Here is a 13301-nt window from a genome sequence, read left to right on the forward strand (position 1 = left end):
TGTTCCAAGTCCAGAAATTGTATCAGTTTGCCCAAACACCCTTTAGACTGTAGCTCCACACCTCCTTGCTAGAATTCGGAGAGCCCTGACATTTAAAACGAGGCATTAATAACTTAAAAAGTGCACAAGAAGCTTATTAAAAAACACCATTCACATCCTGTAATGCTATTAATCTATGACATTATCAATAAGAATATGGCTGAGCACGGAGCTGGAATCTGAAGGGTGTTTGGACAAACTGTTAAAATTTCTGGATCTCGGAACGCTGTGGGAGAGCGGAGGAGGGCTGTTCATCGAAGGTAAGTACTTTTTATCATGTTTTACCACACCAAAAGTCCATTTTACACCAGAGTTCTCCTTTAAAAATGAGGTCAAAGAAATGAAGGAAACAAACTAAAGACTCGATCGTGGATTAATAACTTTAGTATGCCAAAAATTAAAGTATAGGCTTATATAGTGAGCTAGAATTTATTCTCAGGGATGAGCCGAGCAGTCAGCTACTGAAACCCCTTGATAGCCCCTGTGATGCTATAGAAGATGAAACCAAAACTTCACATGCAGCATTGTTCTTTTGTACATCTCTTTATGTATGAATTTAGCCAAAGAAGAAAATTAGAATATTATAAAAAAAAAAGGGGGAAAAAAAAGGAAGAAAACACATGTTGAGGAAGAGTTTTAATCTTAACTTACTACTCCCTATATAGTGTACTATATGAGTCAAAAATATAGAACCTAAACAAAGCAGTATTTATTTAACAGAATAGAATGTGGAAATCTAAAAAAATGGTATTTGTGATTCAAAAAGAAAAAAGCATGTACTGTGCTGTTTTTTTTAATTGGAGCATTTCTAGTTTTGACACAATACAAGAATAAATAACAGATTCAGCAGCAAAACAATTACATCATTTGATATTTTAGCATTTATTTAGCATTTATTAAAAAAACAAAAAAAAAACAAGAAACCAGCCACTTTCAAAGCTGCAAAACCAGACAAAAAGATCCTGAGCGGCTTTTGTGAGCAATCACTTTTACTTCTCCATGAAAGCAGCCCATCTACCTGACGCAGGTTTTTCAGCACAGCAGTCTCTGGGGGTCCTCTCTGGAGGTCATGTGATTAGCACACCATCAGAACCTCCAGGGTTCATCCTAGAGTCAAATGCCTGTCCTGTCATGAGTGAGTGATGGAAAAGGTGCATCTAAAACCTCAGCAAACTCCAGAGGCCTGGGCTGACGACAACCGATACTGGATGCTGGCCGTCTGTATGGATCAATGCAGATCAGAAATTTGGGGACACGAGGCATCATGTCAGAATGCACTCAGGTTCTAGGGTCCTGGAGTTCATGTTGTGAGAGATAGAAGCGACGGTTGACTTCACTGATGGGTACGTCCCGCAGTCGGGGAATAGCTTCTTCCTGAGAAGACACCCCACGCTGACTCTTAGCATAGCGATCTACAGAAGAATCAAAATAAATTAATCAATAAATAACAAAATAGACAATATTAAGTTATCTATTAAAAAATGTTTCTGTTTTTAATTTTATGAATTTTAAATATTTTATGCCACCAACTTCCATGACTTCTCCATAATCCTTTAATAAGGACATTTATTAATAAGTAAAGTTATTGTTTTTAGGGATGCACAGATGTAGGAATTCTGGGCCGATATTAGATTGTACACATTTACCTTTCTAACTATGCAATGCCAATGCAGATATACATAATTATAACCTACAGAGAGACTAGAGTTACCAGTATAACTTTACAGCATTAAAAATAATAAAAAATAAATACAAACTAATGTCACTGTAATTCTAAATTTTATTTAAGTTAAAACAAATAGTAATTTTCGGTAGAGAATATACATGTCCAACTTTAATATAAAATTACTATTTAGGGAGATTAAAGGTTGGCAGATACAGAACCTACGGCAACAATTTTCTGAAGGGATCAATTCTCTAATTCTATTTTCTACTAAGAAATAAACCGCATGGGACATCTGACCTGGTGTGTGTAAAGTTTTGCATGAGCTTCTATATTTTACATAACATTTACATGAGAGCAGCATTTAGTTTTGAACTGGCTAGAAGTAGATCATTCAGTTTTCAGTTCTTCTCCAGTTTCTCTGAATCACTATATCACTTCTCTGTATATACATTGTTTGTCTGCACTTTTTTACTTTCTAAATGAATAAAGTAAATGTGAAAGGTGCTGCAAACCATGGTGAGCACCGACAGGCCAACATTTGGTCTAACCAAGAGCAGGCTATTCTCATCATTTCCACATATTAAAAGTAATGACTGATCAACAGAATAGTAGATATTTGTATCTATATAAATATCTACTATAACAATAATGGTAAAATTGGGAAAGCTGAATTGTATGTATATTATATACATAAATGTCATAGATATAAAATTACATAACATTATACATTAAAATGCTAGTATTTTCATGTATTTGTGTGTATTTTTTATATTTATTGTGGTGTGTTTTTCCAACAAATGATTGTAATATCTCAGCTGATGCTTTTAAACTAGAACAAATGATTGTGCTGAGTAAAAGTAAAAAAAGAGCTTTAAGAGAGGAGGGCAGCAGGCCTGTAAGTGCGCACATGGATGTGTTTTAGAGAGAGCACAAGAGCGAGAGCATGCTCTTGAGAGAGAGAAATTGTGTGTTTGTGTGTGTGTGTGTGTGTGTGTGTGAGAGAGAGAGAGATGCAGTAAGAGTTAGTTATAAGATTGAATGCATATTTCAGCATAAACAGAAAGTAACCCATCTACCTTCTGAACTAGTGATGTAGTGATGCTGTTTACAATTCTAAATATAGCCAATATGCTTAAACATCACCATGCTTTATAAAACTAATATGATTAACTTGTGTTTAAAAAACATAAAAAATTCAAAGTTTTCAGAAACTTTGAGGGCCTCTAGAAAGAAGACCCCGGTTGCCACTTCTAATATTATTACAGCTGTGGAGAAACCCAACCTCATACCTGTGATGTTGTTCACAGAACACAGAGGAGCAGTGTTCATCATATTGACTCCAAACAGCAGCACGAAACACACTGCTAAAGCAACCAACAGGTAGATCGGAATAGCAAGAGCCCAGTACCTGCAGACAAATCAGTGTCCCTTATTAATCATTTTGTAATTTTGACATTCAGTTCCAATTTACAAAAGCGAGCATATAAATTGTCAAAAAAGTTTATTAGCTGAAAACAAAGTCTCTTTGATGCATAATGCCTAATTTAAGAGTAACTTAAATAATGTCTATGTTGCAGAAGATATTGCTTAAAAGGTGAGTTCTTTAACAGTATAATGACCCAAAACACACAGCTAAAAATATCCAAGGATGGCTGAGAGCAAAGCACTGAACAGTTCAGAGGAGACCTTCTATGAACCTTCCTGATCTTAAATAAATTTTATATATAAAAAAAAAAACATAAATCCAGACTATCTAAGGACATGATTCACATACTTCTGAGGCCAGTACGTCAATCCAATAGAGTGGAGCCAGGACTCAGGAACATACGCCCATACTAAATACAGCACTGTGAGAAAACAACATGAACACATTAGTTGGCTTTATTATTAATGAACATTTATATGGCAAGGAAAGCATTATAGCCCACAATTACACCAGCAATAACAAAAGTCCTGACTTATTTTGTACCAGTAATATCATATTTAGATTCACATACAGTCAATATAACTTTGACTAGTTATATGGGATTTGCATGGGATTTAACACTATCTTAACTATAATTAACTTTTGTTCAAGTAAAAACTGTAATTAAATATACAATACAATATACAAAATGGTCACATCCAGCCTTTTGGCTTTCAATACCTGGCACTTCATATATCCACCTCAGAAATTGAACCGGACTTCACTGCTTCACATTTTTTCTGCTTAACTGTAGTATCTATTCTTATCAGTAACACCTTATCCAAACCATATAATTACAACTTTTTTGAGGCAATTTTTTTTGTTGATCTATATTTTTTTATTGTTACATTGTCTTGTATTTTTGAACACACACACACACACACACACACACACACAGACACACACACACAAAACTGCCTTTTGGGAAAATTAATTACCCACCTCTGCTATAATTTCTGACAGTACAAACAGTTCTTATCAATAATGTTAGATTGCATGTAAACCCAAGGTAAATCAACCCACAAACATTTTATTTTATATACATATCCTCCTGGTAATATGAAGAGTCAGCGCTTTATAGATCTTTAGATTTGATATTATTGGTTAATATTGTAAAGCTGATATCTGAAATGAGTTTTGATTACTAAAATTATGTAATTTTAGGCTAAAACAACCTACTTGCCGTACATTTCAACACTGTGCATTTTAACTGTTTACTTTTAATACCCTTAAAATACATACAGTATCTCATAAACGTGAGTGCACCTCTTACATTTTTGTATATATATTTTTTACCTTTACAAGGGAAAATAATGAAGATATGACACTTTGACAATTGCAACGTGTACTGTGATATTATAACCCTAAAGGGACGTAACAGTAGTAGATTTTATCCTGGCGTAAAATGTTTGTCATCTGACGTTATGACCAACATTTAACCTAAAATTTCTATTGATGTTGGTGGCCAGCTAGGAAAGCATTGACCCTCCAACCTCCAGGAACTGGGCTGCATGGCAGTTTATAACAACAACAAAAAAACAACCCCTAACACACCTCCAAAATGACCACCACCGCTTTGCTGAGGAAACTGAAGCTGAATGGCTCCAGACCTAAACCCTATTGAGCATCTGTGGGGCATCCTCAAATGGAGCTGTGGTAAACTCCATGCCCAAAAGAGTTAGGACAGTGCAGGAAAATAATGTCCACACAAAATAGTGACACTTTGGGAACAATTTGGCCAATTGTAATACTTACTCTTGTTACCAGCTGTTTAGACATTAATGGCTGTGTGTTGAGTTATTCTGAGGGCACAGCAAATTTACACTGCACTTTTATACAAGCTGTACACTGGCTCTTTTATATTGTATCAAAGTGTCATATCTTTAGTGTTGTCACATGAACAGTTATAATAAAATATTTTTGTGTAGGGTGATACTCCCTTAGCTAACTATGTGAGGTACTGCAGCTAGCTAACACTAGTAAAATGAAGATGAAGAGAAGTATCATTAGTTTCATTAAGAAGTGACACTTACAAAAGCCAAACTGTGATCCCAGGAACAGCACAAACCCATAAATAGCTCTCTCAGGCACCGGAGATGGAGAGTTTTCTACCATGATTATAGTGACTAATGTGATATATAGCTAACTATATAACCTAACGTTGTTAACTTAGCTAAGCTAGCTAACCAAGCTAATACAGCAGAACACAGCACTGCCCTAAATGAGTTAGGTAGCTAAAGCTACAGCTAGCTGGTTAGCATGGCTGAAATTTCACCACAAAAACAACAGATAAAAATAAACTTTAGCTAGCGAGCGTTAAACGTGTCTAAATTAATTTTTAATATGTCTTAAATTAACTGGATTTAAATATGTGTAAAACCACCTCTTAAAACAAACCTCTTCCCTTTTAAAGCTAGCTACAGTACACAGGGTACATCCAGATACCACACAGTGAAGTCTACTATATATAAGACTCTAAAATACCACAGCAGTGAACCTCTTAGTGCACTTAAAGAAGTGCACTAGAGTGTGCGGTTTCAGATATACCCTTTCTACAGTCGTGGAGCACGGGCCCTCCACTACAGGCTAGTTAACTACTGCCATCTTTAGGTTTGGAGCAGAACCACGCTGCATATACAGCTCTTAAAAACCTTAAGAGACCACTTCAATTTCTGAATCAGTTTCTCTGATTTTGCTATTTATAGGTATATGTTCGAGTAAAATGAACGTTTTTGTTTTATTCTATAAACTACGTCCAACATTTCTCCCAAATTCCAAATAAAAATATTGTCATTTAAAACATTTATTTGCAGAAACTAAGAAAAGCCTGAAGTAGCAAAAAAGATGCAGAGCTTTCACAGCTCAAGTAATGCAAAGAAAACAAGTTCATATTCATGAAACATTAGGAGTTTATAAATCAATATTTGGTGGAATAACCTTTAATTACAGTTTTTATGCATCTTGGCATGTTCTTCTCCACCAGTCGTACACATTGCTTTTGGATAGCTTTATGCCACTCCTGGTACAAAAATTCAAGCAGTTCAGCTTGGTTTGATGGCTTGATGGATCCTCTGTCTTCCTCTTGATTATATTCCAGAGGTTTTTAATTTGGGAAAATTAAAGAAACTCATACTTTTGAGAGGTCTCTTATTTTTCCCAGTGCTGTACTCATCAGACTGTGACTGTCCTATCAATTCTAGTAAAACAAAATAAAAGCAGTTGCAGTGTTTTAAATAGAAAATCATTGTGTTTCTCATAAAACAGACTAATACAATACTTTTAAATAATAAGGGCCGAGTCATTTATATATTTGACAGGGTTTTTATTGTCCTTTGTGTGTGAAATAAGCGGCAGAGGGCAGTGTCTCCTGTTTACACTGCGGGCTGTCTCGGCGGAGCTGCTATAGTCTGAGGTAGGAGTTCGTGGCTCTATGTTTCAGGAAATCTTCCCCCACCCAGGAGACCGTAACTTATGGACAGGTTTGTTGAATATCTGACTTATTTCATGGTGAAAATTGTGGCGGGAGTATTGTTTTACACGGCTGTGTGCAGCTGCTGTGACTTTCCAAACTTACCGAGGATAAAAACGCGGGATCGCGGCTGTCGGGTGGACCGTAGGGCTAAAAGCTTGTGGGTCGGTGGTATGTCGAAATTTGCTACCCGTCAACATGTGCGAGTAGACTGTACTGCGCATGTGCGGTCAGATATTTTTTTGTGTGTATGTAAAATATTTTATATAATTAATTTTAATGCGCTTTTTTAAGGATGATTCTGTTTTACTCGGATTACGCGCATAAGCTATACAATTTGAATTTGTTGTCATTATTTTGATATCATTTGATTATTTGATAAAAGTATATAAAGTGTCTCAAATTTAAATAATAAAGTGATTTAACGTTAGGCCATCTAAGTGAATATTTTTTTCTACAGCTAGTAACTTCTGCTTGAACATTGTTTTTGATATGATTCCTTTAGCCTTAACCTAAATATTTTAAATGATATGTTTCATACCCTATGGTTAACACGTTCTGACACGGTTGCATAAATCGACAAAACACCAGAGAGAGCTGGTTAGCTAGCTTAGTTTAAGTAAGTTAACTACACTACGTTTGTGAATTATGATATCTAAGAGCAGAATGATATGGGGTAGGTTGTGCATCTAATCTAATGTTAAGAAGTGAGGCAGGTTTATTTCTAGTGCCCGATCTTAAGTTTTGGTCTAACGTAGACCTTCCGCTGGTAAACCTCCTTTGTGAACTGACCTACCTCACTAACAGACAGTACAGTACAGTACAGCAGCCGTTAGCTTAGCTTAGCTTAGCTTAGCGTAGTCTGCTAACGCTAACTGAAGCTCTTTACTTCTACAGACATTCACATCTGGACTGCTGTAGTTGTGGGTAAGGAAGCTTATGTTTCTAATCTAACGCTAACTATATGTTTTTTTCTGATATGAACCTCTCGAATTTTACAGAAGAACAACAAAAATACGACATAAGTAGCTGCCTGTTACTCAGGCTAAAGTTAATAGATAGAAACTCATTCTAACGCAGATTTACTAGTAGAAACACTTATTTCGGATATTAGCTCTAAAATAATTACTATATAACATAATTTTTCAGCTAAATCTGTTTAAAGTAGTCGTATTATTAGGACAACAAATTCTTAATGTAGCTAGGTTAGCTAGTTAGTTTTCTAACAAGTCAAGTCAAGAGGCCTTTATAGTCATTACATCTGAGTACAAGTAACTTTACACTGTGTAACGAAAGTACTTTAGTTAAATTAACTAGCTTAGCTGTTTACTTCACTAATTTAGGTTAACAAATGTTTGACTATTCACGTGTTACCACTGATTTACATAGATGATTTTTGCTCTCTTAGCTATTTATAATTATATTTTACTAGTGTCAGTTGATTAAAACAGTTAATAAAAAGAATCACGATATAATTCTGTCATTAATCATGATTAATCACACTTTTTCTTCCTCAAGACTAAACTTTTGATAATGTGTATTTAAATGTGAACAAAATAATCAGTTAGAAACACCTACATTTTTATTATGGGTGTCATTCTGTGAGTAAATGATGAATAAAATCATGATTACATGTTTATAAATGCTGGTAGTTAGCTATATTTTGTTTTACTTTTTTTACTGTATTGTTATATTTCAGTGTAGCTTTAATGCTTTTTAAACTAAAATATTGTGATTTTCTGAGTTAGAGTTTAACTGAAAGATTTAATGGATAAAATAAACGCTAGTGTAGCTCCATATTCCACTTTCAACAGCTTGAAAAGAGGAAACGTGCCATCAGCTGTGTGTGTGTGTGTGTGTTCATCATAAATAAAAGATAATTTACCTTCTGAACTCAACAGTGAGCGTTGCTGTGATATATTGCTAATAAAACTGCTAATGTGTCACTGGGGGCTGTCAATTTTGTCACATGATTAATTAGCATTAAAACAAATTAAGTTTACAAACAAAATAAGTTTTCATATTAACTGCATGTGTTAACTCTTTAATGCCACACTAACGCTAAGAATAATTATATATATATTGTTTTTACTATTAGAAAATAATTGCCAGGCGCCGAGTGGTCCAGCGGTCTAAAGCGCTGTCACTATGAGCGGGAGGTCGCAGGTTCGAACCCCACATCTCTCCTCACATCTCTTCTAGGGTGATGTCCACAGCACAGGGCGTCTGTGAGATGATGTATCAGAACCGAGTCGCTCCGCTTTCCTCCGAGCGCGCTGTGATGCTACTCTGCAAAGATGCATCAGCAGCAGCTCGAAAAGAAGCGGTGGCTGACTTCACATGTATCGGAGGAAGCATGTATTAGTCTTCACCCTCCTGGTGTGTTGGGGCATTACTAGTGATAGGGGGAGTCCTAATGAGTGGGTTGGGTAAATGGCAGTGTAAATTGAGGGGAAAATGGGAAAATTTTGAAATAAAATTAAAAAAAAAAAAAAAAAAAAAGAAGAAAATAATTCCACATATCTCCACTGTAATTCTGCCTAGTAAAGCTCAGGTACACATCTGTAAACCGTTGGTGTAGCGCAGTGGATAACACCACCTCCTGTTTGTGAGCTACCACATTTTGTAGGAGACTGGGGTTCAATTCCAGGTCTGGGTGACTATGCTGAGCTTCACCAATAAGTCCCTGGGTCCTAATCTATAATGTTGAAGAGACTAGTAAAAAAGTGTATTTCTACTAAATCTATAAAATATAGCTTTTTAAACATCTACAATTTGAATTTTATTGCTAATAATAATATTATTGATATTTTTAGAGGTGAGTAACCCAGGCATAGAGATTAAAAATCAATTTCTAGTGTTGTGTCCCAGCAGAGCAGAGCACAAGAGCTGCAGAGCTCGGATGAATTTTTAACTTCCTGTACCTGTGTTACCCACCTCTAGATATTTAAAACATATCACAGGGAGTTACTTTAGCTGGCTGGCTTAGCTTAGCAGGCCGAACAGTTAAGTTAAGTTCCACACTTAGAATCTGTTTTTTGTGTCGATTATGTTGGCCAGGTTAAGGTAAGAACCTCTGAGAGAGCATCTGTTCACTCTTCCATGAACTTTGTGCTCATTCCCAAAATGTTCCCAATCAGAGATAAAGTCTGACTTTCTTGTAAACTCTGCATCTTCTGTGTGTTTTAGGCTTCTGCCCACAATGTTGGAGTCTGACGATTCAGATATTGAGGACGGTCCTGATGTGGTCCGACACAAGACCAAAATTGTAAGTGCGAAGACGCAGACCAGATTACATATATATTTTTTGAACAAACATATATTTTTACTGTAACATCACAGTATACAAACACAAAGTTTGTATGATGAGATATGATATAATGAGATGAGATATAAAACAGGCAACAAAGGCATTTATATAATTGTATAAACATTACACAATTTCTGTTATGAATAAATCAATGTAAGTAATAGTTAGTATGGTACGTACATTTTGGTTCTAATTTAAGGAAGAACTTATTATACAACCACAGGAAGTTTGAAGAAGGAAGTGAAATGTCAGTGTAAAATTAAATGTGTCTGAGCTATCAAAGATGCCAAAAGAAAATTGTCTTCTCTAGCTAATTTCTGATTATTTATTTTTTCCTTATAGATTTACCAGAACACCTTTCCATACATTCACATGGAACCACCTGGTAAGATTATTCCCTCCTGTTTTAATGTATATGTAATAAATTACTGTCTTAAAATACTGTTTTTGCCATTTTTACTTTTGTTATGATTAAAATCAGCTACTTATTCTTTGAATTCTTCGCATTTTGTAAAAACAATTGGAAAAATGGAAATGCAGCAAAATTGGCTTGATTCAAATCATTTTACATAACTTTTATTTCCATTTTGTTTGTTTAAAACATGCTATTATCTTATGGCTATGTGAGAACAGAAAGATGAGAAGAGGGGAACTCAGAGAACTTTGGACTGAAGTTTGGACAGCTTCAGCTTGTCGTAGGAAGCAAGCCCTCCTTCTCCTTTAAGTAGAGTGAGGAAGGAGAGATGGAATAAAAAAGGAACAAGAGAGGGGGTGGTGGAGGGTTGCGAAAACATCTAAAATCCTTACAACAACACAAAGTCAAGAAGTGTTTTTTTTTTTTTTTTTAAATCATCTTGTATAAGGTATAAGATACCTGTACAGTTTCCATTTTTGAGATACAGGGTTTTTGTGTGACAGGGACGATTAGTACTTTATGCAGTTAAAGTTAAAGAACCAACGTGTCCTACTGCACAAAGAGCTACTTAACCCTAAACCATTTTTTTTCATTAATAGCTAAAATTTGTTCCTTTTAAACTAATAAAACGTACCAGTCCTGCATAGAATTATTATAAACATTTCCTAAGCTTTAAACAATTATTTTATTGTGGTAATTTCTGCTTCTGCAGGGCCCTCTCATGCCTTACCTCTAAACCCATACATCACCCAGTGCCCCTCCCAAACTACTCCTCCTATTTTTTTTAAAGCCTTTTTCACATTTGAGCTGAGGGTGAAGTCAGCGAAAGTCAGGGGGTTTAGTAGCCAGTTAAAGAGTGAAGTTGGTGATTTATTATGCTGTATATTCATGTATTCATGTTTTTTTGTGATGAATGTAGACGTCCTGTATGAGCGTTGGGCTAGAATAAAGCTGGAGGTGAGGGAGGCTGTTGGACACATGATGCACATCTCTGTGTTCTGGTGGCACATTCTGTTCCGGCAGCAAGACAATCACGACACCACTGCCTGGGCGGTGGACATGGGCTTCCTGGACTCCAAGTAAGTTTTTTTTCTTTTCTTTTTTTTTTTTATTTAGAGTTTAGCTCTGGCTCTCCTAGCTCATGTTCTGTGCTGTAGAGAACAATGCTACAGGATTCTGCTGCCTGCCTGTTTTTTTTTGTGTTTTTTTGAGACGTGGCAGTGACGAATAGTGACTTAATTTTTCTGAGTTTGGGTTGGTCAGAAAATATGCAGTCAGTGTTACTCCTCATTTAAAAGTCTATTGCACAGGATTATACCACTGGTAAGCAGTGGTCCCAAACTTAGCTCCTAAAGACCGGCATTCTAAAATTTGATTGGATGAGGAAGAATGTAAGCCATTATTAAAGTCATTATTATTATTATTATGAATATTACTTTCTGCCTACTTAACAAAAGTAATATAAAACCTTAAACTCAATGCACATAACACAAACAATTGATTGCTTATTATTATTTATTGGCTAAAACAGTTCTTTAGTCTATACTCCACTGTGCTCCACCAGCCGCTCGCGTTCAGTAAAACTAAGCCAGATCCTCTGTTAGAGGCTGTATGTGTGATGTAAGTACATAAAGACGCTCGACGTGGCCTGAAGAACTCCAGAGACGCGCGACCCGAAACTAGGAACTTTTATTCCTATTCCACTCAGAAATGCTTTTGCTTTCAGTTTAGAAACAAAATAATACAGACTGCAACTTTAATTTAGTACTGAAAAATGCTGCATGGTGCAATGTTTTACACTGAGGAATCATAAAGCGTCTACGTGTGCAGACGTGTAGTGCTGCAGTTTGTTTTTTTGTTTTTTTTCTCAACTGTAAAACTTAACTAACTTAACATTTTTACATGGTATTTGTAAAGAATAATACATGTCTCTTCATGTAATAAGATTATGCTCGGTTTTGTTTTTCTTTCTTTTTCAGTGTTTCAAACGATTTGAATTTGAAAAGGCTACACAGAATTGAACTCCTGGAGCTCATCCTGAATACAGTAGAGAGATGTGTATGTTTTCCACTTTTGCTGCAGCATGTCCTGAACTCATCGAATACACAAGAACATAGCCAACAGGCTTTTACAGACTTTTTCTGTTTTAGTCAATAACATCTATTGTGTGCATATCTTTCCTTTACAGCTGGCAGACACAGATCCTGAAAGAAAAGCACGGGAGTTGGTACTATTAAGCACATCTTTTAAACTGGTAAGTATACTTTACATAAATGACAAATATGAAGTAAAATAAACTCAAAATCAAACAAAGAAAGATTGAAATGAAAGCAAACAAGAAGACCTTTGATTGTCCAATCCATTTATATGCTCAAAAGAAGGAGGAAGTAATCACCCCTTTTTCTTTAACTTTAGTTTTTCAGGGGGTCCTTGTGAAATTTTCTCTTTTATCGGGGGTCCTCTGTGATTTTATTCCCGTATGGAATGACCATGTGTGTGTTTTTCTCAGGGGTCCTCTGAGAAAATTACAGGCTAAATTACCTGCTGTTTTTCACAGAACTCCGTGGTTCTCTGGTAATTTTAAGTCCCATCCGGACTCACATCTCGCATTTAATAAAATAGCTATTTGTCCACTGCCACACATCGTAATTACACTTTTGGCACTCGTATCAACGGAGATCCACGTAAACACTGAGCTACTGAATGCGATGTCATGTGACAAAGAAAGCTTAAAAAACTCACTTTTTAATTGCAGTCAGGATGCAAGTGAAAAAAGCAAGAGTAGAAGTGTGAAATATTTTTCACAGATGTCCCCCTGAGAAACTAAATCCATCCAGATAGGGCTATACATACCCACAGGTTAATCTGACCACGGTTATTTCCAAAACACAGATGCCACCATTGTCACCATATTTTATTTATTTCTTTATTTTTTTT

The 13301-nt window shown here is 35.7% G+C and overlaps 2 protein-coding genes across 6 annotated transcripts in view; one reads left to right on the forward strand and one right to left on the reverse strand.

Moving 5' to 3' along the window:
* Nucleotides 1-816: 816 nt before the first annotated feature.
* Nucleotides 817-5607, reverse strand: LOC103021711 (phosphatidylinositol glycan anchor biosynthesis, class P). Its single transcript, XM_049469098.1, has 4 exons — nt 5204-5607; nt 3480-3552; nt 2995-3113; nt 817-1451 (listed from the first exon to the last, which is right to left on the reverse strand). The coding sequence occupies exons 1-4, from the start codon at nt 5283-5285 to the stop codon at nt 1318-1320; spliced, it is 408 nt and encodes a 135-aa protein (XP_049325055.1). The 5' UTR covers nt 5286-5607; the 3' UTR covers nt 817-1317.
* Nucleotides 5608-6536: 929 nt separating this feature from the next.
* The window catches only part of ttc3 (tetratricopeptide repeat domain 3), a 45851-nt gene continuing 39086 nt past the window's right edge, over nt 6537-13301 (forward strand). For 4 of the 5 annotated variants that reach the window (XM_022681410.2, XM_007247285.4, XM_022681411.2 and 1 more), the window contains exons 1-7: nt 6555-6649; nt 7537-7566; nt 9829-9907; nt 10292-10334; nt 11284-11443; nt 12344-12422; nt 12553-12618. In XM_022681410.2, coding sequence (XP_022537131.2) covers nt 6642-6649; nt 7537-7566; nt 9829-9907; nt 10292-10334; nt 11284-11443; nt 12344-12422; nt 12553-12618 — 465 coding nt within the window. In that variant the 5' untranslated portion in view covers nt 6555-6641. Of the gene's footprint in view, nt 6650-7536; nt 7567-9828; nt 9908-10291; nt 10335-11283; nt 11444-12343; nt 12423-12552; nt 12619-13301 lie in introns of all 5 variants that reach the window. The other variant, XM_022681412.2, reaches the window with a different exon arrangement.

The sequence above is a fragment of the Astyanax mexicanus genome, chromosome 20 (genome assembly GCF_023375975.1).
Source record: "Astyanax mexicanus isolate ESR-SI-001 chromosome 20, AstMex3_surface, whole genome shotgun sequence".
NCBI classification, from domain to species: domain Eukaryota; kingdom Metazoa; phylum Chordata; class Actinopteri; order Characiformes; family Acestrorhamphidae; genus Astyanax; species Astyanax mexicanus.